This window comes from Mytilus trossulus, chromosome 2 (genome assembly GCF_036588685.1).
Source record: "Mytilus trossulus isolate FHL-02 chromosome 2, PNRI_Mtr1.1.1.hap1, whole genome shotgun sequence".
NCBI lineage: Eukaryota > Metazoa > Mollusca > Bivalvia > Mytilida > Mytilidae > Mytilus > Mytilus trossulus.
Window position 1 is genome coordinate 37,873,669 of NC_086374.1, and position 25,479 is coordinate 37,899,147.

Sequence of the window (25,479 nt, forward strand, 5' to 3'; positions counted from 1 at the left end):
CGGGACAAGCTCTGACGTCCCACGGCCCCAGCTTGTCTGGCATAACAGCCGTTGGACGTCAGAGTAATCTCGGACTAAGCATTAGGCAAATGAATCAAAAGATTATATTCTATTATGCCCACTCCATCTATATCTCTCGTTTATTCATACTTTGACTTTGCTGAAAACAGATACATACATTATCTTATACATATTCTTCATATTTAAAAAAAAAGGAAAGAAAAGAAGCTCAATCTCTTTCTTCCTCATAAATGTTTTATTTCTTCATCTATCAATATATTATAAAAAAAAAATATCTGCTCGTATATTAAAATAACCCATTAAATACAAATTCTTTATATCTAAATAAATATATTTATTAATAGTATCGGAAGCACATGACTTGTTTGTGTTTGTTTATGTTCAACACGTGTTGATGAGCACATGGTTGCATACCTGGTTTGTTATTGTATGATTTGATTGGCTATTGTATGTCGCAATGCAGGTATTCTACCCGTTTGTACGAGGGTAGGATCGTGATTCTCGTGCAGAATCTCATTATAAATATAAGATATTTTTATAACCAGTTATTCGAAGTTCTGCCTTTACAGAGTAGCATACCTTCCGTTTCGTTATACACATCCCCCACCCACCCCACCCATTTTGATAGATTTAAGTTAGACAGTAATGATGTGACAAGATATATTGTAATAATAATGTATTTATTGTGTTTTGTAGATTGTTGTTGATTTTGATTTTTAGTGGGATGGAGTCCCGATACGATGTTTTGTTATATTGAGAAAATTGTGTGATTTACTAGGAGTAATTTGATGCAGATGGACGTTTGAATGACAATTGAAATATGAATATATATGAAATGGTTTTGTTGTTTGAAGAAAAATAAAGTATAAGTGTGCTACTCACAAGGAGAGCTCATTCCTATTGTATACATGTGTTGAGTTTTATTGACTAAATAATTTATGTTCGGTTAAGCTTGGCGAATTAGAACATAATAATAAAAAAATGTTTCCTTGTCGCTAAATAGTTTCTTGTCGCTTCTTGTCGCTTCTTGCCGCTTCTTGACGCTTCTTATTGCTTCTCGACGCTTCTTGTCGCTATTTAGTGAGACCCAGAAAAGCTGATCTTGTAACTACAACTTCCAACATGTAAATATACTATGTACTAGTAAATGACACAAGTTGAGATGACAGTTATGAGACCTTAATCCACAATTTTATCTTCTAACCCATCACATGAATACTTTTTCATAGCCTATTCCGTTCATGACAACTACGAATTTTGAAAAAAAGGGGGAGGGCATATCCCCAAAGAATTTATGGTCAAATCGATACCTGGTTAATGTGGCTAAGGCTTCTAAAATAAAATTGATAGAATCTTTTTTAAATTTGTTAAAGTGATGTTTTGAACGAGATTTTTTTCAAAAATATAATGATAAGTATGGGTCACTGTAGTCCAAATAATAATGACGTCTTGAAAGGCTATTATAATTTTTTTCTTAGACACCTTACTTCGGCTTGAAAGAATAAAAGTGTAATAGCTTTTCAAGACGTCATAATTATTTGGACTAGGGTCACTGGACTGGACTGGGGCGGCAATCAAATGTTGTCCGTGCATTAACTCATGAACCGTTCAACCAAAGCTTTTAAAATTTTAATACTTTGTTACTGACAACCAAATGAAGGTCAAGTTCAATAATGCAGTTTTGACTTTTACCGTTCAGGAGTTATGGTTCTTGAAAGATGGAAAAATGGAGTTTCCAGTCGTGTCAGTGCATTAACTCATGAACGGTTCAACCAAAGCTTTTAAAACTTTAATATGTTTTTACTGACAACTAAATGAAGGTCAAGTTCAATAATGGCGATTTTGACTTTTACTGTTCAGGAGTTATGGTTCTTGAAAAATGGAAAAATGGAGTTTCGAGTCTTGTCTGTGCATTAACTCATGAACCGTTTAACCAAAGCTTTCAAAAGTTCAATATGTAGTTACTGACAACTAAATGAAGGTCAAGTTCAATAATGGTGATTTTGACTTTTACCGTTCTGGAGTTATGGTTCTTGAAAGATGGAAAAACGGAGTTTCCAGTTGTGTCTGTGCATTTACGCATGAACTGTTCTACCAAATTCTTTCCAAATTTTAATATGTTGTTACTGATGATAAAATGAAGGTCAAGTTCAATAATGACGATTTTGACTTTTACCGTTCTGGAGTTAAGGTTCTTGAAAGATGGAAAAATGGAGTTTCCAGTCGTGTTTGTGCATTTACGCATGAACTGTTCTACCAAATCTTCCCAAATTTTAATATGTTGTTACTGATGACAAAATAGAGGTCAAGTTCAATAATGACGATTTTGACTTCTACCATTCAGGAGTTATGGTTCTTGAAAGATCGTAAAATGGCATTTCCATTCAATTTGTTGAATTTACTCATGAACCATTCAATCTAAGCTTTTCAAATTTTAATATGTTGATACTGATCAAAGTTGAGGTCAAATTTGATATTGACGATTTTTACTTTCACCGTTCATCAGTTATGGTTCTTGTGATATTTGCAGAACACAAATAAATGTTAATAAATCCGGTTTGCTGTCGTTGTGACAGCCTCTTGTTACTTGTTTTCTCATGTTTAGGTTGATGTTTGTGCTTTGTGTTTCCCCATATTTATTTCCGTGTTTTGTGTCATTACTCTACACTTCTCTTGCTTGTCATGCTTTTGATAAAAAAAAAAGTCACCTTGGATATCAAATTACTTCTGTGAATGATTATGAATAAAATTATTTTTTTCAAATCAAGATTTCAAGATTTTATTGTAAAGCAACGCTCAGACGCATATATATGTATAACAGAATATTTTTATTTCCAATTCTGCTTGTAATAAAAAAAAAAAAAGTAACATGAGTAAACCAGGACTCATTCAAAGTCACCTCGCATATCAAATTACTTAGATATGAATGATTATGAATAAAATTATTTTTTTCAAATCAAGATTTCAAGATTTTATTGTAAAGCAACGCTCAGACACATACATATGAAACAGAATATTTTTATTGTAACATGAGGTACATAAATACAATGGTAAACATGATTTAAATTACAAAGGAAACATTAAAAAAAAAAATGATAATAATAAAAAACCATAAAAAAAAACCAATAAAATAAAAAAATAAAAAAATAAGACAAATTAATATACATATATATCACAATAAGTTATTCAGCTTTTTGATAAAAGATGCCACCTGTCTATATAAATTAAAATTGCAGTAAGTTAACATTACAGATAATTTCTGCTTACTTGGATGCTTCGTATAATAACTAGGGATATGTTGTTCTCTAAAAATAACCAGTTGAGGAGACTTGCATATAAAAAGATAGTGAAATTCGTCTCCTACACTTTCTTTACATATGTGACATTTTCGGTCCTCCGCCGGAATATTGTGCCAATGCCCAGTTTCAATGGGAATTTTTATATTAGACGTTCTTAATTTGTCATCCAAATTCTCGAATTATCGGTATTTTTATTAAATAATTTTCCAAACCAAAACAGTTTTTATACGACCGCAAATTTTGAAAAAAATTTCGTCGTATATTGCTATCACGTTGGCGTCGTCGTCTGCGTCGTCCTTGTTGTCGTCGTCGTCGTCCGAATACTTTTAGTTTTCGCACTCTAACTTTAGTAAAAGTGAATAGAAATCTATGAAATTTTAACACAAGGTTTATGACCATAAAAGGAAGGTTGGTATTGATTTTGGGAGTTTTGGTCCCAACGTTTTAGGAATAAGGGGCCAAAAAGGGCCCAAATAAGCATTTTCTTGGTTTTCACACTATAACTTTAGTTTAAGTTAATAGAAATCTATGAAATTTTGACACAAGGTTTATGACCACAAAAGAAAGGTTGGGATTGATTTTGGGAGTTTTGGTTTCAACAGTTTAGGAATTAGGGGCCAAAAAAGGGCCCAAATAAGCATTATTCTTGGTTTTCGCACAATAACTTTAGTTTAAGTAAATAAAAATCAATGAAATTTAAACACAATGTTTATGACCACAAAAGGAAGATTGGTATTGATTTTGGGAGTTTAGGTCCCAACAGTTTAGGAATGAGGGGCCAAAAAGGGACCCAAATAAGCATTTTTCTTGGTTTTCGCACCATAACGTTAGTATAAGTAAATAGAAATCTATGAAATTTAAACACAAGGTTTATGACCATAAAAGGAAGGTTGGTATAGATTTTGGGTGTTTTGGTCCCAACAGTTTAGGAAAAAGGGGCCCAAAGGGTCCAAAATTAAACTTTGTTTGATTTCATCAAAATTGAATAATTGGGGTTCTTTGATATGCCGAATCTAACTGTGTATGTAGATTCTTAACTTTTGGTCATGTTTTCAAATTGGTCTACATTAAGGTCCAAAGGGTCCAAAATTAAACTTAGTTTGATTTTGACAAAAAATGAATCGGTTGGGTTCTTTGATATGTTGAATCTAAAAAAGTACTTAGATTCTTGATTATTGGCCCAGTTTTCAAGTTGGTCCAAATCTGGGTCCAAAATTAAACTTTATTTGATTTCATCAAAAATTGAATAAATGGGGTTCTTTGATATGCCAAATCTAACTGTGTATGTAGATTCTTCATGTTGGTCCCGTTTTCAAATTGGCCTACATTAAGGTCCAAAGGGTCCAAAATGAAACTAAGTTTGATTTTAACAAAAATTAAATTCTTGGGCCTATTTGATATGCTGAATCTAAACATGTACTTAGATTTTTGATTATGGGCCCAGTTTTCAAGTTGGTCCAAATCAGGATCTAAAACTATTATATTAAGTATTGTGCAATAGCAAGTCTTTTCAATTGCACAGTATTGTGCAATGGCAAGAAATATCTAATTTCACAATATTGTGAAATAGCAAATTTTTTTTTCAATTAGAGTTATCTTTCTTTGTCAAGAATAGTAAGCAAGAAATATCTTATTGCAAGCATTTTTTTTAATTGGAGTTATCTTTCTTTGTCCAGAATCAACTTGAATCTTTGTTATATACAATATACAATGTATATTCACTTTTTACTACCAACTGATAAATTTAAATAATCTTTACCATTCAGTGATAACAAGCAGTTTTTTTACATCTTAATATTTTATGATGTATTTAAATGAGTAGTTATTGTTGCAAACTCCATTAGAATATTTTAATTGAGATTAGTTTTGGAATAAGGGAAAGGGGGATGTGATTAAAAAATTGGGTTCAATTTGAAATTTCATAAATAAAAAGAAAATTTCTTCAAACATTTTTTTGAGAGGATTAATATTCAACAGCATAGTGAATTGCTCTAAGAGAAAAAAAAAATTTAAGTTCATTAGAACACATTCATTCTGTGTCAGAAACCTATGCTGTGTCAACTATTTAATCACAATCCAAATTTAGAGCTGAATCCAGCTTGAATGTTGTGTCCATACTTGCCCCAACCGTTCAGGGTTCAACCTCTGCGGTCGTATAAAGGTACGCCCTGCGGAGCATCTGGTTATAACAGAATAAAATACACCTCGGGAAGATAATTGGACATCTTGATGCCATTTTTGTATACATGTATATTGGTCTTGTAAAACCTGTTTTATCAGATGTTTGTAGTCAGCACTCTCTTGATTGACAAACACATATCCTAGTCCTGTATCATTCAATATTGATTCTATAAAGTTCAGCCATTTGAATGATTGACCGCTATTTTGCATTAAACTTAATAATAATCTATACATATTACTACTTAATTTGTCACCATGCATTATCCTTCTCCAAAATGATGTCATTCTTATTTTGACTTTTATTTCTAGTGGAAATCTGCCATTTCTCTATATACCATATAGTTAGGCGTTGAAGATATTACTCTTAGAATACGTTTACAAAAATTAAAGTGAGTTTGTTCTAAAATTTTCAGGTTTTTGTATCCCCAAATCTCAGAGTCATATAAAAGAATAGGCTCTACCATGACATCAAACATTTTAAGCTGTAAATCTAATGGGATGGCTTGATTTCTAATACTTTTGTACAAGCTGTATAATGCTTTTTGTGCTTGAATAACCAATTTTTAGATCACCAGGCCTAAAAGGCCAAGTGAGCTTTTCTCATCACTTGGGGTCAGTCGTCCGTCGTCTGTCGTCGTCCGTCGTCGTTAACTTTTACAAAAATCTTCTCCTCTAAAACTACTGAGCAAAATTTAACAAAACTTGGCCACAATCATCATTGATGTATCTAGTTAAAAAAATGTGTTTTGTGACCGTGCAAACCAACCAAGATGGCCGCCATGGCTAAAAATAACCATAGGGGTAAAATGCAGTTTTTGGCTTATAATTCAAAAACCAAAACATAAAGAGCAAATCTGACAGGGGGTAAAATTGATTATCAGGTCAAGATCTATCTGCCTTGAAAGATGAATTGGACAACTGGTTATTGGGTTGCTGCCCCTGAATTGGTCATTTTAAGGAAATTTTGCTGTTTTTGGTTATTATCTTGAATATTATTATAGATAGAGATAAACTGTACACCGCAAAAATGTTCAGCAAAGTAAGATTTACTAATAAGTCAACAGGACCAAAATGGTCAGTTAACCCCTTTAGGAGTTATTGCTCTTTATAGTCCATTTTTAACCATTTTTCGTAAATCTGAGTTATCTTTTACAAAAATCTTCTCCTCTGAAACTACTGGGCCAAATAAAATTAAATTTGGCCCCAATCATAATTGGGGTATCTTGTTTAAAAATTGTGTCCAATGACCTTGCCAACTAACCAAGATGGCTGCCATGGCTAAAAATAGAACAAACGGGTAAAATGCAGTTTTTGGCTTATAACTCAAAAACCAAAGCATTTAGAGCAAATCTGATTGGGGGGTTGATATTGTTCATCAGGTCAAGATCTATCTGTTCTAAAATTTTCAGATGAATTGGACAGCTGATTGTTAGAGTGCTGCCCCTGAATTGGCAATTTTAAGGAAATTTTGCTGTTTTTTGTTATTAACTTGAATATTATTATAGATAGAGATAAACTGTAAACAGCAATAATTTACAGCAAAGTAAGACCTAAAAATAACTCAACATGACTAAAATGGTCAATTGACCCCCTAAGGAGTTATTGCCCTTTATAGTCAATTTTAAACAGTTTTCATTAAATTTGTACTAACATTTTCCACTGAAACTACTGGGCCAATCATGATCAGTATAGATAGAGATAATTGTACGTAGCAAGAATGTTCAGTAAAGTAAGATTTACAAACACATCACCATCAACAAAAATCAATTTTGTCATGAATCCATCTGTGTCCTTTGTTGAATATTCACATAGACCAAGGTGAGCGACACAGGCTCTTTAGAGCCTCTAGTTCTTTAACTTTCTCAATGGGACATCCACCTAAATCAATAAAGAATTTTTCTTAGTCATTTAAAAAAATAGAAAAGAGAAAAGGAAATTGACATATTTGACTTAGATACCACAACTGGTTATGCTGGCTGATCAAAACTTCTCCATCTGAAAAATCACATTGCCAGTCGTTTGCTTGTTTATAAACCAAAATGGGAGGTTCATGGAAGAGCCTTTACAAATGCTCTACACTTATACACATTGGACATAACAATTAACTTAATTGTCTTAATCATAATCCATGTAATCTAAATAATTGATGCAAGCTATACTTTATTGTAGTTTCAACATTGTTAGGCATTATATTCATGATTTTTTTTGCCCAAATGATATACAAATGTATTTGGTTGTTATTGTCCTAATTATTGAATTCAAATTTACTAACTTGTTATATAACAAAATTAGGAAAAATTTGTTACACAGTGTGCAATTGTCCTATAAAATGAATTAACCTCACTTAAAATGTTAAAGTTCCAAAAGATGATTTGGGAACCCAACGCTCATGCAATAACTTTGTTTATCCCATCAAACCTATCCATCTTACAAATTACATGTACATAAAAGGATTTAGTCTAGAAAACAGAAAAAGGGAAAACAAAGCCCTGAAGCTTTATTAAGTTTGAGTGCAGATCATGGAAGTAGATGTATTGAGTAGTTTCATGGAACATTTGACAGATCTATCAACACGTTGATTTTTATTAACAATTTATAATATTAATCGGACCATTTTTATGTTATTTGCTCTGTTTTTAAACATATTTATAACTTTTTACTTTTAGATAGTTTTAAGAAGAATGGCTGAAAGGGAACAAAGCAAATTAGAAATACAGTTCTCTGATATATCTCACAAAATACTATTTTATATATTCCGTAGGTATTGGAAGTTAAAAACTCAATTTGAGATGATTCAATTAGAGTTCCAATTTTTATTAACAATTTATAATATTAATCAGACCATTTTTATGTTATTTGCTCTGTTTTTAAACATATTTATAACTTTTTACTTTTAGATAGTTTTAAGAAGAATGGCTGAAAGGGAACAAAGCAAATTAGAAATACAGTTCTCTGATATATCTCACAAAATACTATTTTATATATTCCGTAGGTATTGGAAGTTAAAAACTCAATTTGAGATGATTCAATTAGCATTGTATCAATTTAAATACAGTAGTGAAAAATTGTTTAACTCTATTGACTCTGGTCTCTGTGAATGTCGCGTTAGGATTCTTGGAGTAAATGTAGGTGTTGGTTCTGGTCAGGATAAAAAAGAAGCTCAAAATTCAGCTTTTGGTGATGCATATCTCAAACTAGTGAAACCCTACTGTAGAGTTGTACAGACAGAAGGGAATAAACTCAACTTGGAAACCTCCCATACACCATTTCTTGAAATTTTGAATCCTGTTAATGCTATGGAAGAGTTTTTAAGTGGGGAAGATTTTCATGAAGACAACCTTAAAGGTTTAGGTGACAAGCAAAGAACAGAAAGGGATTTGTCAAAGTTTATCATTGTCAGGTATATTGGTGCTAGTCACTCAGAAGCAGCACATATGGCAGTACTTCAGTCTAGTTCATTGTACAGTGGTATGATGTTTCAAATGGACTTTGGTTTTGAAAACGGTGGTAAGTAAATACTTTTCATGTAGAATGATTGAAATAATAATAAAACTAAAGTCACACAGAATTCCATATGAAATAACAAGATGTAGATGTTAGCGGCTACAGTTTACCATAAAGCCTTCTACAATGAGCAAATCCCTTACCACATAGCTAGTCATAAAGGTCCAGATATAATGAAATTTAAAACAATTTGATTAAGAAAAGGACAGTCTGATTTATGTACAAAACAAAAATAACTATGATATACAAACAACAACCACTGAAGTAGTACAGATTACTGAAAAGAGAGATAAGACAGACACATGTGTAACAGAATCTTGTAGGGTTACACAACCTTGTGTGTGCATAACCTGGGACTAGTATAACAGCACAATAAAAGTGAACAAATTCTAAAAATCATTAGCAAAATAAACAACCAGTATAAACACTAGAGACACTAAGTACCAATCTTGGAGAACCTGCAGTTACCAAGACAAAAACAACTATAAAAAACATGTATACAAGAAAAAAATGTCAATCAGTACACATCCAATTGATTTAGTGCAAATACAAAACGTATGTCCTAAACATTCATGGAAAACATGTAATGTCAAAATGGAAGTACTGAGTCTGACGGGATGTTTAACTGTAAGAATTAATAACTAGAGCCATACATTTTTAGGTAAATGTAGGTATTAATTTATTATTAAGGACCTCAATGCTAGTAGTAGTACATATGCCAACATTAAAATATTCAAAGATCAAATTACAATGTTAAATTAATAACCTTTGGCTTTGAGAATAAGTTATTCTTAAGATGAAAGGCTTACATGTATTGTATCATGTACTTTTTCTGAGGAATGTGTATTATTGTATACTAAACATGTATAATCCCTTTTCATTGATGGTCCAGATTGATTCAGGATAAATTTAACCCTTTGCATTTTATGTATAAACATTTCCACTCTCAATTTTTTATACAAAAACACTAATATCACGCATCTTCTTTGATGATAGAGTTCACATGTACTGTAGCCATTGAAGGACACAAAACAGCAACAGCATCATCTGACCAGAAACAAAAAGTAAGGACATTGGCTGCAGAGAAATCTCTGGAATACCTTTCAAAGACATGTTGGACTTTATTGATAAAAAGGAACAGAAAAAAGTCAGAAAATATGACTAGAGAAATAGTGGAATTAGAAATAGAAAAACATGAAAAGCTAAGTAAGTTTGAGAATAAAAAACTATATGGAATGTGAATACAAACAGGATATTTCTTGTAGAACAACTGAATCAATCCACACATTTAAAAAAAATAGAAGAGAATGTGAAACCTACATGTAGGGACTACAATCCAACTTTAATGGTAAACTGTTTGTATAAAGCTTCAAAAGGTGGAACACAGTAATACTGCATAACCATATAGCTAGTATGGAATGCAGATGCTTTTTGATATCAAGATCCTGTCTGTCATATTGAGATAAATGGCTTCAAAGTTGATTGATACCCTTAGAATTTGGCCGAAAAACGTGTGACGTTATTGAAAGCAGAATGTAACGTTATTCTTACTAAGAGAAATGGAAAACAAAATATGTGTCGAAATCTGAATGGTGTTTACTTTATTTTCATTTCCCCTGTCGGGTGTCGTAAATTTCCTAGTAATGCAATATGAAATATTTCGTCCCGCTCATAGAAATTTCACTCAAATGAATTAACATTAATTATGTCTGATTTTCAAACCAAACGTGCATATTGTAATTTAGTGGTTGTGGATTGTTTATGTGTAGTCTGCTTCCCGGCCGTTATTGAAATTCTTGGTTAATATTTGTATATTCCGAAGGCATACTGAATGTTTTACGTAGGGGACCAACCTAGTGTATGTGTTACATATTTGTTTTTCGTTCATTGTTTTATATAAATAAGGCCGTTAGTTTTCTCGTTTGAATTTTTTTACATTGTCATTTTGGGGCCTTTTATAGCTGACAATGCGGTATAGGCTTTTCTCATTATTTAAGGCCGTACGATGACCTATTTCTGTGTCATTTAGGTCTCTTGTGGAGTAATGTCTCATTGGCAGTTATACTAGTACCACATCTTCTTTTTTTATACATACTTGAAACTTGCTTGAACTGGTTGGTACCATGTGAATCTTATAAAAGACCAGTTCATGCATGTTCGGGACGATACAATACAATTTTGAAAACAGTTGTTTATAAAAGACACATTTGATGCACCAGTCAAAAAAAAAGGTTGAACATTCTGTTAGTTATGAAAATTATGGGTGAAAATTATGATCCTGATAAAATATACATTCTAAAAAAAAAATAATAAAACTTAATGGATATTTCAGAACTCTATCATATTCTTAATTTGCTACACACATAAGTATAGCGTACTCTGTGTGGTGTAAATGTGTCCGTTGGTTGCTCAGCAAGCAGGACAAACATTGCAAACTATACGCAACATTTCACAAAATGTCATTTGTGGAAAATTATTTACAAATTTATAAAAAAATATGTACATAAATTAAACCCGAAGCAAAAAGACTGTAGTGCTAAATAATTAGCCGTATACACCCTACATACCAAGAGCGGGATTGACCGTTGAACGGACACAAGTGACACAATATGATGATACGTGCCTATATGAATTTTGGTGACAAAACATCATTTTTTAATATCTTGTTCATATAAAGGAATAGTTATTTGGAGATCTAAAATATTTCATATAAAGGAATAGTTATTTGGAGATCTAAGATGTAGCAGAAATGTAAGCAAACTAACATTTCCGTAATTTTGTCTTTAGTGGAAAGTTGATAAATTGGCAATTTTACCGCACCACCTTATTTCATCATGGTTTGAATTTTCTACCGAAGAATAACAGTTTTAAGACTTAAACAAATATGTACTAGAGACTGAAATGTTAGTGTGATACTTAAGTTATACTGCAAATACTTTCAAATTGATGTTTTGATGTCATAAAGTAGATATAGGAAGATGTGGTGTTAGTGCCAATGAGACAACTCTCCATTCAAATAACAGTTTAAAAAAGTAAACCATAAGTCAATGTACGGTCTTCAACACTGAGCCTTGGCTCCAGATGTTGCTTTCTTATAAATTGCATAATCCACATCTCCATGCATTTATCATTATAACATCAACTGTTGTACAAATAAAATGTTCCATATAATTGTTTGCTTTATCTATACTTGTACTTTTACTAGTCTCATGTTACCCCACTTCCATAATGAGCAAGCGGTGACGTAGATATTTATTTTGTGCGTAAATGTTTGTAAACTTTGTCGATTTCTTTTAAATAGAAAAAAATGAGGCAATGATTTGAATTTTAACAACTAAAGTTTCAAGTGACGGTTGTAAATTGTAGGATTGATTGCAGTTTGCTTTACGCCCAGTGACAAATAGACCATGCATGTAACATGTATGGGCGAGAACAAAATAACAATAAATGCACCTGGTAGGTTATGTAATAGAGGCGTTCAGGGATTATGGTTGAGTAAATTTTGTATGACACTGGAAAATGAGGGTATAATGGATAGGGACAGAAATGTTATCTTGCAACAAGCCTCATACGGACCCCTCAAAGAGTTGTCGCAAAGGTTTTTGATTTTCAAAGAGCATAGCACTCTCTTTATTCCAGGCATCGGATTTAAAATCACCATTCTGACCGGATGTGGCTGCAAAGTTTATACATCCTGCACAGCCAAATAGACGCCTCAATTTAGAAGCATTTTACTGTCCGTCGGAAGAAGACCAAGTTTCAATTTCTATTCCATTGTCACCCTTGGGGTGTAATTCGTTGAATAAAAACAAAATATACAAATAATGTACATTGTCAGAAAAATAAAATGTATTTGACGTACTCACTACGGAACAAGACTCTGTCTGTCGTTTGCATGTAAATTTCGAAAGAAAAAAATGTAACGGAACCAGTCTGACCACAGCCAGTCCTGACTATCAACTTGCGTTTATATACGCAAGTGGATACATGAGACTGTCTGTAATCAGACTTTAACTGGACCTGAATTGATTTTAATTTCATTTTTGCCGAATCAAGTTCTCATGTATTTCTCAGTCTACGTTAACTTTCTCGGGCCTCATTCCGAATTTGCTGTCTATCCCGTGTAGAATTGGTCTATAGGATTACAAAGCTAGCACTTTATCTTATAAATGTTTCAGAAACGATATCGGATTCACAAACCAATGAATTTCAGAGACTGTTTATACTTGGAACACAGGGAAAGTGTTTCGGCAAAATAACAAATTTAACCACTTTTTTACATTTCATACAAACAAACTATTTTCTGTATATAGTATCAAAGTCTGATTGTACAATGTATTTTTCTTTTTCGCCTAATTTTATTAGGTGATATCCTTTTTCCATTTTGTCCGAGCGATGTTTTTGACGACCATTTTAACACGAATAAATAGTTGTACAATTTCTGTTTTTTACACATCATCCTAAGTTTTTATAGATAAGAATTCTACGTTCAAAAGAAAATTTCATGGGGATACAGCGTGCATCATGAATAAGTATTTATTGCAAAAATAAACCAAGAATAAAATAAAGTGACAAAACTCAGTCTTTTGTGCATAAGAACATATATAGTTAAATCGTGCAGATGCTTAAATATTCAAGAAACAGAATATTTAAAAGTAAAGTAATACATTTTTAAAGGTTAACAATGAGCAGAAGAATTGCAGGAAAACGATAGAGCAATCTATGTCAAATAAGTTAACTGTTACGTATTGCATCAAAACTCTTGGCACTATGCATCTAGAAAAAGTTTCCGTTACAAATATCACATAGTTGCCATTTTTTTTTTAATTGTTTAAGATCACTTTGTAATTGCAGAACCTGCTGCATTGGCTTATATACATGTGTGAACGTTATTCGATAACGTCAGGAACGATAACTCGTGGCGTAACGTCATTCGGTATCGTGTTACCTTAAAATACTCACTTATTATCATGATTATGAGTTATAGAATAACTTTATATTTGGTAAATCTGTTCTCCTTGCAAGGTCTTACACGCCTGATAGACATGGTTAATCTGACATCAGCCTCATTTCATGGATCAAGTTTTAGTTTTAATTGTCAAGTAACGAAGTTAATATCTTAGATACTATTAGCAATAGATCAACAATATTTGATGTATGGAGTGATGGTACTAGTGTACATATCAGACTAGTAGGTTTCATTTGAACTTGACCTTATTTTATTAGCTCACCTTGACCTCATTTTCATGGTTCATTGCTCAGTGTTCAGTTTTTGTGTTTTGGTCTGTTTTTCTTAAACTATGAGCAATAGGTCAACTATATTTGTTGTATGTAAGAACTGTAAGCTTACAGGTCTGTCTGGCATGGTTCATCTGATCTTGACCTTATTTTCATGGTTCATTGGTCAATGTTTAGCTTTCTTGGTTAATTCTGTTTCTTAGAAACTATAAGCAAGCAGTCAACTATATTAAATGTAAGGTGTACATGTATTTCTTGTTTGGATTATATGGCATTGACCTCATTTTCTTGGATCATTTTAAGTTTATGTAATAGTTGTAGTAAAGCTTTATATTAAGGACTATCAACAATTATATCAATGATAAGTAAAGAAGGCGAGACATTTCAGCATGTGCTCTCTTGTTTAAAAGATTTGTTGAAGACATTGTATTTATAAAGATAAATGATATTTTGGATTGTTTTCCTTTTCTTTATTAATTTGTTTGAAAAATTTAGTGGTTGGTTTGTTTATTATTTTATGAACAGATTAGTGATCAAGTTAGAATTTCATTCCATTACACTGAAATTTTAATTGGTAGGGGACTACGTATTGCCATGCAATATTCACAGACTTCTTGTTTAATTTTCAGGAAGAGAAAGTTTTGATCAGTCAGGGCAATTACAAGAAAAGGAAATGACCTTTATGAACAGAGAGAATTTAGACATTCGACCTCCAGGATTCAAAATACATTTTGAGGAAGCTGTTCAAAAGACTTTGAATGAACATATAATCAGCAAAAGGGATATAACATTCTATGATTTTGAGCGTCATGAGATGAAGAAGATAAGAAAGATTTCAAAAGTGTATGATAATGTTTTAGTTAAAGATATAATAGCAGACAACAAGAATTGTCTTGTTGTAAGTCAAGTTGTCCTTGGAGAGGACAGCAACATGAAAGGTATTGGAGTTTCTGGAGATTATTTTCTACAGTATCCAAAAACAGCTCCTGTGCACCAATTGCAAGGAAATTGTGTGAGAAATAATAGCCAAGAAGGTTTGAAGACAGAGTCTATTCAAAATGTAAAGGAAGATACAAAAGATGAATCAAAATGCATAATTTATAATGCAAAGCAGGAAATAGGGACTAGTGCTTGTTCTGTTAACCATGATACAATTAAACAGGAGAATTTAGTGAGGGATAAATCCTCTTGTCCACATACAATTAGTTTTGGACATGTTAGTCAGGATACTGTCATAGAAGAGCAAACCATGAAGAAGGAGCAGGTATCTAATTATCTTGTGGATGAAGATTTTGCTGGTAGTAATTTTTCTACTCAAGGAAATAATGGATTGAAAAGACCATCAACCACTAATTACCAGGAAGATTACAATATATCTCATTCAAAAAAGCTACGAATTTCAGACATTGAATCTGATAAGGTCATGACTCAAAACAATATGTATTCTGACTCAAACTACAATACCAGTCAAAATTTACATGGTGAAGGTCACTATGATTTGACAGGTTACAGGGAGACACCTTATGATAACTTGCAATCCCCTACTCCACCAAATGTCAATAGACCACCATTACAAGGTCACCATGGACAGTCACCACAGGGTTATAATTATAGATCAGCTTTACAAAGTCACCATGGACCACAGGGTCATAATAGACCGCAATTACAAGGTCACCGTGGACCACAGGGTTATGATAGACCACAATCACAAGGTCACTGTGAACCACAGGGATATAATAGACCACATTTACAAGGTCACCGTGGACCACAGGAATATAATAGACCACATTTACAAGGTCACCGTGGACCACAGGGTTATGATAGACCATACCCCCCATGCCAGAGAAGACCTCCGTTTAATGATTATTCTGTTAATAATTTTGATCAAGGAAACTGGTTCTGATGTTGTTTTTATTGTCAATGAAAGGAAGAGTTGATGTGTTGTATACATTAATATTGACTAAGGAAGCTTTGCAATAAAAGGATAACTATGACCATTATCACATTATCATGCCATGAAAGGCCATTAGTTTACTATTAGCTGTTACCTAGATCACCTATGTATTTCCACTCATCAGTGTAGTGACATGTCTGTATATGGACCTTATTGCTTCTGTTTTGTTGGACATAGAAAAAAAGCAATGACTTTTTCATTTGACAGGTTTTATACAATATTAGTGGCATCAGCCACAAGATAACATAAAAGTACAAAATTCTAACCATTTCTAATTTCTTTTTTATATATATGGAAAAAATACTAGAATTGCTATGAATTGCATACAAAAATGTATGAAAAAAATGCAAAGCGTTCGAAGTGTTATGATTTATAGTATATATTTTGGAGAATATTACTTACCAATATTTCACTTTTAAATTATTCATCATCCAATTCTTTTTGTCAACATTGGAAAGTATTTTTAGCTCACCTGGCCACAAGGGCCAAGTGAGCTTTTCCCATCACTTGGCTTGTGTTGTCCGTCGTCGTCTTCCGTCGTCATTAACTTTTACAAAAATCTTCTCCTCTGAAACTGCTGGGCCAAATTAATCCAAACTTGGCCACAATCATCTCTGGGGTATCTAGTTTTAAAAATGTGTGACTTGACCCCATAAAACCAACCAAGATAGCCGCCATGGCTAATAATAGAACATAGGGGTGAAATGCAGCTTTTGGCTTATAACTCAAAAACCAAAACATTTAGAGCAAATCTGACATGGGGTAAAATTGTTTTTAGGTCAAGGTCTATCTGCCCTGAAATTTTCAGATGAATCAAAGAACCCATTGTTGGGTTGCTGTCCCTGAATTGGTATTGGTAATTTTAAGGAAATTTTGCTGTTTTTGGTTATTATCTTGAATATTATTATAGATACAGATAAACTGTAAACAGCAATGTTCAGCAAAGTAAGATTTACAAATAAGTCAACATGACCAAAATGGCCAATTGACCCCCTAAGGTGTTTTTGTCGTTTATAGTCAATTTTAAACAATTTTCATAAAATTTGTAATATTTTCCACAGAAACTACTTGGCTAAGTTCATTATAGATAGTGATAATTGTAAGCAACAAGAATGTTCAGTAAAGTAAGATGTACAAACATATCACCATCACCAAAACACAATTTTGTCATGAATCCATCTGCTTCTTTTGTTTGATATTCACATAGACCAAGGTGCGCGACACAGGCTCTTTAGTTTTTAGAACGTAAGACAACTACTATTTTAAGGACAATCGAATTTACAGTATGTTATGAATGTAAACCAGTTGACATTTATTTCTTCTTAAATATACAAATGTATATGTTATACCCCTCTCTAGGTGCGAATATTTATTTTATCCACCTTGTCTATCAATCCTATATTAGAATGGCTTTATATTGGGTCAGCAGCTTGACATTGATTAAAGGTTATAAGGTTTGGGCACAACATTAAACACAGAAGGCCATGTGACCTTTTTTCATCACTCAGCAATCATTGTCTTAAACTTTTTTTTAAATTCTTCTCATCAGAGACTACTACCCAAGGTCAAATATTTCCAAACTTTTATAAAATGTTCTTTATGGTATCTAAGGGTATCCAGAGAATTTTTATTATCAACAAACTTGTTATTCTATATAATTATGCCACTGTCTTAGATTAGGGAGAAGGTAATGTACTCAAATAAACATGTTTAAACCTGCTACATTCTATATGTGCCTGTCCCAAGTCAGGAGCCAGTTGTTGTCGTTTGTTCATGTTTTTCATACTTGTTTTTCATGAATAGTTTTTGTCGAGACTGTGGCTTTAGTTGCAGAAAGCTCGACATAGGGATAGTGATCCGGCGGCAGCGGTGTTAGCTAACTTATTAAAAGCTTTATATTTTAGAAGGTGGAAGACCTGGATGCTTCATATTTTGTATATAGATGCCTCATATGTTACTAAGTTTCCGTCAGTCACATGTCCACCAATGTCCTCAACCTCATTTTCATGGTTCAGTGACTACTTGAAAAAAAAGTTGAGATTTTTTGTAATGTTAAATTCTCTCTTATTATAAGTAATAGGATAACTATATTTGGTATGTGCCTACCTTAATGCAAGGTCCTCATGCCCGTCAGACAGTTTTCACTTGACCTCAACCTCATTTCATGGATCAGTGGACAAGGTTAAGTTTTGATGGTGAAGTCCATAACTCAGATACTTTAAGCAATAGGTCTTGTATATTTTCGGTGTATGGAAGGACTGTAAGGTGTACATGTGAAACTGGCAGGTGTCATCTGACCTTGACCTCATTTTCATGGTTCAGTGGTTATAGTGAAGTTTTTGTGTTTTGGTCTGTTTTTCTTATACTGTATGCAATAGGTCTAGTATATTTGTTGTATGGAATGATTGTAAGGTGTACATGTCTAGCTGACAGTTGTCATCTGACCTTGACCTCATTTTCATGGTTGAGTGGTCAAAGTTAAATTTTTGAGTTTTGGTCTATTTTTCTAATACTTTATGCATTAGTTAACTATATTTGGTGTATGGAAATATTTTATGATCTATATGTCTGTTACACAGGTTTTATTTGACCTAAGGTCTGCCTGGCATGGTTCATCTGACCTTGACCTCATTTTCATGGTTCATTGATCAATGTTTCGTTTTCTTTGGTTAGTGTTGAATTTATGTGACAGTTGTAATAAAGCTATATATTTAGGTCTATCAACATAATATCAATGATTAGTAAAGAAGGCGAGACATTTCAGCGTGTGCACTCTTGTTTTACATAAATAAGGCCGTCAGTTTTCTCGTTTGAATTGTTTTACATTGTCTTATCGGGGCCTTTTATAGCTGACTATGCGGTATGGGCTTTGCTCATTGTTGAAGGCCGTATGGTGACCTATAGTTGTTAATGTTTGTGTCATTTTGGTCTTTTGTGGATAGTTGTCTCATTGGCAATCATACCACATCTTCTTTTTTATACTATATTTAGGACATATCAACATAATATCAATGATTAGTAAAAAAGGCAAGACATTTAAGCTTGTTCACTCTACAGGGCGCCGAATGGGACTCTTGTGGTTTTGTACAAAATTCAATTCTGTCATAACAAAATCATTTTTGTCTTACAAAACTATGTGCTACATACTTGCTTAGTGAGAACTTCAATTTTGTGATGACAAAATTCATTTTTGTAGACAAAATTCATTTTTGTAGACAAAATTCATATTTGTCATGACAAAAGTCAATTTTGTCTAAAAGGTATGCAAATATAAACATATTTGCATACAAAATTGACTTTTGTTACCTGATATGGAAATTAAATCACAAAAGTCAATTGTGTGAGATAAGATTCAATTTTGTGAGACAAAATTGACCTTTGTGAAACAAAATTATCTTTTGTGAGACAAAATTAACTTTTGTGAGACAAAATTAACCTTTGTGAGACAAAATTGACTTTTGTGAGACAAAATTCAATTTTGTCATTTTTGTTGAGACAAAATTCAATTTTGTCATTTTTGTTGAGACGAAATTCAATTTTGTCATTTTTGTTGAGACAAAAATCAATTTTGTCAATTTTGTTGAGACAAAAGTCAATTTTGTTAATTCTGTTGAGACAAAAGTCAATTTTGTCAATTTTGTTGAGACAAAATTCAATTTTGTCAATTTTGTTGAGACAAAAGTCAATTTTGTGACGACAAAATTCATTTTTGTGACGACAAAATTCATTTTTGTGACGACAAAATTCAGTTTTGTAACAACAAAATTGACTTTTATGAGACAAAATTGACTTTCGTGAGACAAAATTGACTTTCGTGAGACAAAAATCAATTTTGTTGAGACAAAATTCAATTTTGTCAATTTTGTTGAGACAAAATTCAATTTTGTCAATTTTGTTGAGACAAAATTCAATTTTATCAATTTTGTTGAGACAAAAGTCAATTTTGTCTCACATTGGTCAATTTTGTCTCACAAAAGTCAATTTTGCGTAACAAAAGTCAATTTTGTGTAACAAAAGTCAATTTTGTGTAACAAAAGTCGATTTTGTGTAACAAAAGTCGATTTTGTATGCAAATTAGTTCACAGAAACCAAACTAAACTAATTTGAAAACAAAATTGACTTTTGTCGCTCAATTTTCAAATTAGTACAACAAAAGTCAAGTCTGTGTAACAAAATTGAATTTTGTCATGACAAAAGTGACTTTTGTCCGCTGATAGATAATTTTGTATGACAAAATTTTAAATTTGTTGTATGATACAAATTTTGTTAAACTGAACTCATTTTTGTTGAACAAAAGTCACTTTTGTCCGTACAAAATTGAATTTTGAGTACAAAACCACAAGAGTCCCATTCGGCTATTGTCTATAATGTAAATGTCATTCTCCTTCAAAATTTTCAGAAAAATAAAGAAAACCCAGAATGAGTTATTGCCCCTGAAATGTCACTTGTTAACAAACCTAATTTCTATGATTCAAAAGTTATCTAAATGTAAACCTTGGTGAGCTAATCAACAAACAACAGGATAATTTTACAGGTAAGATTGGTAAGCCATTCACCAAACAACAACACAGTTATCTAACTGGTAAACTCGGTAAGCTATTCAACAGAAAATAAGTCGGTATCTTACTGGCAACCTTTGCAAGGAATGCAACATACAACAACATGCTAACGAGACGACCATTTGATATTCGGGGGGGGGGGGGGGGGGGGGGGTTGAAAATAAATAACTCAGCCTTGATAATCACAAAAATAAATGGTTTGTTCCTTGGTAGTTTGAAAATAAATAACCTGACTTGCAATGTATTGAAAATAAATAACTCAGCAGGTCTATAGCTTCTTGGGCCTTCAGCGGTTCCAAAACCCTTAAAAAAATGTTTGCCTTGCTCCGCTCGGCGAAATATGTTTGACAATATTTTGAAAGAGTGCAGAAAATGAATAATCTGTCCTCTCAGTTTACAAAAACAGAAATAACCGATCAAAAACAAATCCTCCTACCCCAGAATATCAAAGGGTCGTCCCCTAAGCACAAAGTTGACAGTGGCGAATCAAGAAAGTGGGGCCCACTGACTGTCTAAGAGGGGGTCCACTTATGTCACGCTTCAGTGATACCCTATAAAGTCTAACCAACCAAAATTCCAGAAAGGGGGGGGGGGGGAGTGCCCCCTAAATCCGCCTCCGGTTAAACTTGTAAGCTATTAAACTGACAAGGTTTTCCAACTGATAAACTCTGTAATCTATTCAACAGACAACAGCAGTATTGTTTTTCTGGACAGGTACCGTTCGTAAGTTAAAGAAAGGGGAAAAAAGGTTTTTTAAATGGCATGTCCGACTATAAATAAAATTTACTTACTTAATTTACTTAGCTTTTCAACAGACGAAACAGGATTATCTAACTAGTAAACTCAGTAATCTCCACCGAAAAAATCAGGGCTATCAAACAGGTAAATTCAACCGACAATTATAGGATACCCAACTGGTACTTAAACATTGCAAGTTACCCGGTATTAACAGACAACTACATGCTACTCATATTAATAGTAATGTTAAACTCGGTAAGATATTCAACAGACAACAACAGGGTTTTCTAGAGTGGGTGCCCACATTCGCCAGGGACACAATTTCGCCGTTTTATAATTTTGAGGTGTAAACACTTCAAAGGATGGCTAAAATGGGAGAAATATGCCGATAAATAATAATTTTATAACAAATATGATTATTTCTTTAACTTAAACAAAATTACGGCACTTACTGGAAAGGACAGAAAAACGGACAATGATTCTCGGTCAATTTCCTGATTGAAAAACGGGATTTTCAAAGTTTTTTTTAGTAATTTTTTGACTGATTGGCCTAAATTTTTGTGTTTCACGCCTTTCAAATGTCTGCTGTTTATCTGTAATGAAATTCATTTCATAAATATTATATAAACGGCTGCAGTTATTTGGCAAGTTTTAATTAGATGTGTAAAAACGGCGAACATGTGTCTTCTATTGACAAATCTTCAGGAAATCATACCCTTTAATCTAACTTTACAGATGATTATTTTCAAACAAACATGTTTTCAAGCTAAAGAATGATTTGCATTTGAAGTTATCTTCGTATAGAAATATCAGCAATTTAAACTTCAAAAACATATAGTCTAGAAAACATGGAAAGATATGGCAAAAATGAGCACCCCACTCTAACTGATAAGCTCGATCATTTATTAAACGGACAATATCCGTGCTATGTATCTGGTGAACTCTAACATCTATTCAAGAGACAATAACAAAGAATCTATGACATCAAACTGGCAAGCTATTTAACAGACAACAGCAAGCGCATCTTACTGTTGATCTCGGTAAGCTACCAGTATTCAACAATCATCAACATGTAAACTTGATTAAATTATTCAACAGACAACAACGGTGTAATTTTATTGGGTTTAATCCGCTAACAACAACATTGTTACACAGTCACTAACTCCTAACTGGTAAACTCGGAAATCTACAACAACATCGGTAACTGGTAAACTATGTTAGCTTTTCAACAGAACAACATGGTTGTCTTACTTTTTAGAGAACTTTGTATGTTCAATTATTCATCTAGTAGTAGATGTAGGGTATACAAAACCTTCCGCAATGAAGAAAATAGTCAATAATATCTGAGCTGTCCATTGTCTTCAATAAAAGATTTTTTTTATATAAGTCACAATCTGTCAATCTTTTTGACTAAATTGTCATCTATAATTATGAAAGTCATGAACCACGTCGTGTATGAGGCTTACAAATGACTATAGTTATACAGCCTGTTACTATATAAAAAAAGATGTGGTATGATTGCCAATGAGACAACTCTCCACAAGAGACCAAAATATCTTGGCACAGAGATTAACAACTATAGGTTACCGTACGGTCTTCAACAATGAGCAAAGCCCTTACCGCATAGTCAGCTATAAAAGAACTGATATGACGATGTAAAACAATTCAAACTAGCTGACTTGGGACAGGCACATACATACAGAATGTGGCGGGATCCCAACCCTCGGCATTCTCCTAACCTGGGACAGTGTTAAACAGTATAACATAAGAACGAAACTAAATAAAAAAGTTTTAACTCATCAGATAGACAAACATACTGTGGATGTGGACGGGTACTTGTACATCCCAATAACAAAAAGAGGCTATTGGTACTTTACGGAACGGAACGGAACGGAACGGAATTTCATTTAAGGTATCCAAAGGGGCATTTATCAAAATTTCGAAAAATCTTTAAAACAAAACAAACTTTAAAATTTCTGTGTTTTACGGTTTTCCATATACAAATAACACAAATGTATACTTAATCTCATCTTCACAGGTGAAATGTGTAATAATGTATAACATCGGGAACTATTCTGTAGATGAATATGTCGGATTGTCCTGATAAATTATCATGAAATTAACGCATTTGCAAGTCATGCATTATGATATCTAGACTGACCTCACGTCGTCCTTTCCGACGATGATTAGAAACATTGGTTCTGATTTTTTAACTTTTTTAAATTTATTATTCCGTTCCGTTCCGTTCCGCAAAGTACCAATTGCTCTGAGGAATTGGTATTTAACGGAATCGAACGGAAACAGACATCTTTAATGTAATTAAAGCAGTATGATAAAAAAAAATTGTCTGACACCTCTTTTTGCATGAGTGGTATGTGTTTTAGATAGCATTTTCGACTTGATCAATAATAAAAAATTTAACACAAAGGCAGGTTACACAAAAAGTCTTTCTCCTTCCATCGGTAATTATATTTTAAAAAAGAGGCCTTCAACAGCCCGTTCCGACGATGATTAGAGACAGTGATCAAGTTGAATCTGATTTAAACTTTTTAATTTATTATTCCGTTCCGTTCCGTTCCGCAAAGTACCAATTGCTCTGAGGAATTGGTATTTAACGGAATCGAACGGAAACAGACATTCATAATGTAATAAAAGCAGTATGATAAATAAAAATGTGTCTGACACCCCTTTTTGCACGAGAAATAAGTGTTTTAGATAGCATTCCCGACCTGATAAATAATTAAGAATTTAAAACAAAGGCAGCTTAGACAAAAAGTCTTACTCCTTCCATTGGTAATTATATTTTTTAAAAGAGGCCTTCCACCTCTCGTGCCGACGAGGATTAGAAACAGTAATCAAGTTGAATCTGATTTAAACTTTTTAATTTATTATTCCGTTCCGCAAAGTACCAATTGCTCTGAGGAATTGGTATTTAACGGAATCGAACGGAACCAGACATTTATAATGTAATAAAAGCAGTATGATAAAAAAAAAATGTGTCTGACACCCCTTTTTGCAGAAGAAATAAGTGTTTTAGATAGCATTCCCTACGGGGCGCCGAATGGGACTCTTGTGGTTTTGTACTCAAAATTCAATTTTGTACGGACAAAAGTGACTTTTGTTCAACAAAAATGAGTTCAGTTTAACAAAATTTGTATCATACTACAAATTTGAAATTTTGTCATACAAAATTATCTATCAGCGGACAAAAGTCACTTTTGTCATGACAAAATTCATTTTTGTTACACAGACTTGACTTTTGTTACCTAATTTGAAAATTGAGCGACAAAAGTCAATTTTGTATTTAAATAAGTTTAGTTTGGTTTCTGTGAACTAATTTGCATACAAAATCGACTTTTGTTACACAAAATTGACTTTTGTTACACAAAATTGACTTTTGTTACACAAAAATGACTTTTGTTACACAAAATTGACAAAATTGAATTTTGTCTCAACAAAATTGAATTTTGTCTCAACAAAATTGACAAAATTGAATTTTGTCTCAACAAAATTAACATAATTGAATTTTGTCTCAACAAAATTGACAAAATTGAATTTTGTCTCAACAAAATTAACAAAATTGAATTTTGTCTCAACAAAATTAACAAAATTGAATTTTGTCTCAACAAAATTGATTTTTGTCTCACGAAAGTCAATTTTGTCTCACGAAAGTCAATTTTGTCATCACAAAAATGAATTTTGTCGTCACAAAATTGACTTTTGTCTCAACAAAATTAACAAAATTGACTTTTGTCTCAACAAAATTTACAAAATTGACTTTTGTCTCAACAAAATTAACAAAATTGACTTTTGTCTCAACAAAAATGACAAAATTGAATTTTGTCTCAACAAAAATGACAAAATTGAATTTTGTCTCAACAAAAATGACAAAATTGAATTTTGTCTCACAAAAGTCAATTTTGTCTCACAAAATTGAATCTTACCGTACACAATTGACTTTTGTGATTTAATTTCCATATCAGGT

At 32.6% G+C, this 25,479-nt stretch overlaps 1 protein-coding gene across 1 annotated transcript; it reads left to right on the plus strand.

Annotated features, from left to right (window-relative positions):
• The first annotated feature begins 1,098 nt into the window (after positions 1-1,098).
• LOC134707142 (uncharacterized) lies at positions 1,099-16,467 on the plus strand. The gene is made up of 4 exons (XM_063566679.1): positions 1,099-1,145; positions 8,399-9,008; positions 10,002-10,211; positions 14,873-16,467. The coding sequence occupies exons 2-4, from the start codon at positions 8,414-8,416 to the stop codon at positions 16,144-16,146; spliced, it is 2,079 nt and encodes a 692-aa protein (XP_063422749.1). The 5' UTR covers positions 1,099-1,145; positions 8,399-8,413; the 3' UTR covers positions 16,147-16,467.
• The last annotated feature ends 9,012 nt before the right edge of the window (positions 16,468-25,479 follow it).

Bases quoted from the DNA above. Each gene is read 5' to 3' on its own strand.
- LOC134707142 (XM_063566679.1), top strand. From the start codon at position 8,414: ATGGCTGAAAGGGAACAAAGCAAATTAGAAATACAGTTCTCTGATATA. The intron at 9,009-10,001 runs GTAAGTAAATAC...CTTTGATGATAG, and splicing joins CTTTGGTTTTGAAAACGGTG to AGTTCACATGTACTGTAGCC. The intron at 10,212-14,872 runs GTAAGTTTGAGA...TTTAATTTTCAG, and splicing joins AGAAAAACATGAAAAGCTAA to GAAGAGAAAGTTTTGATCAG.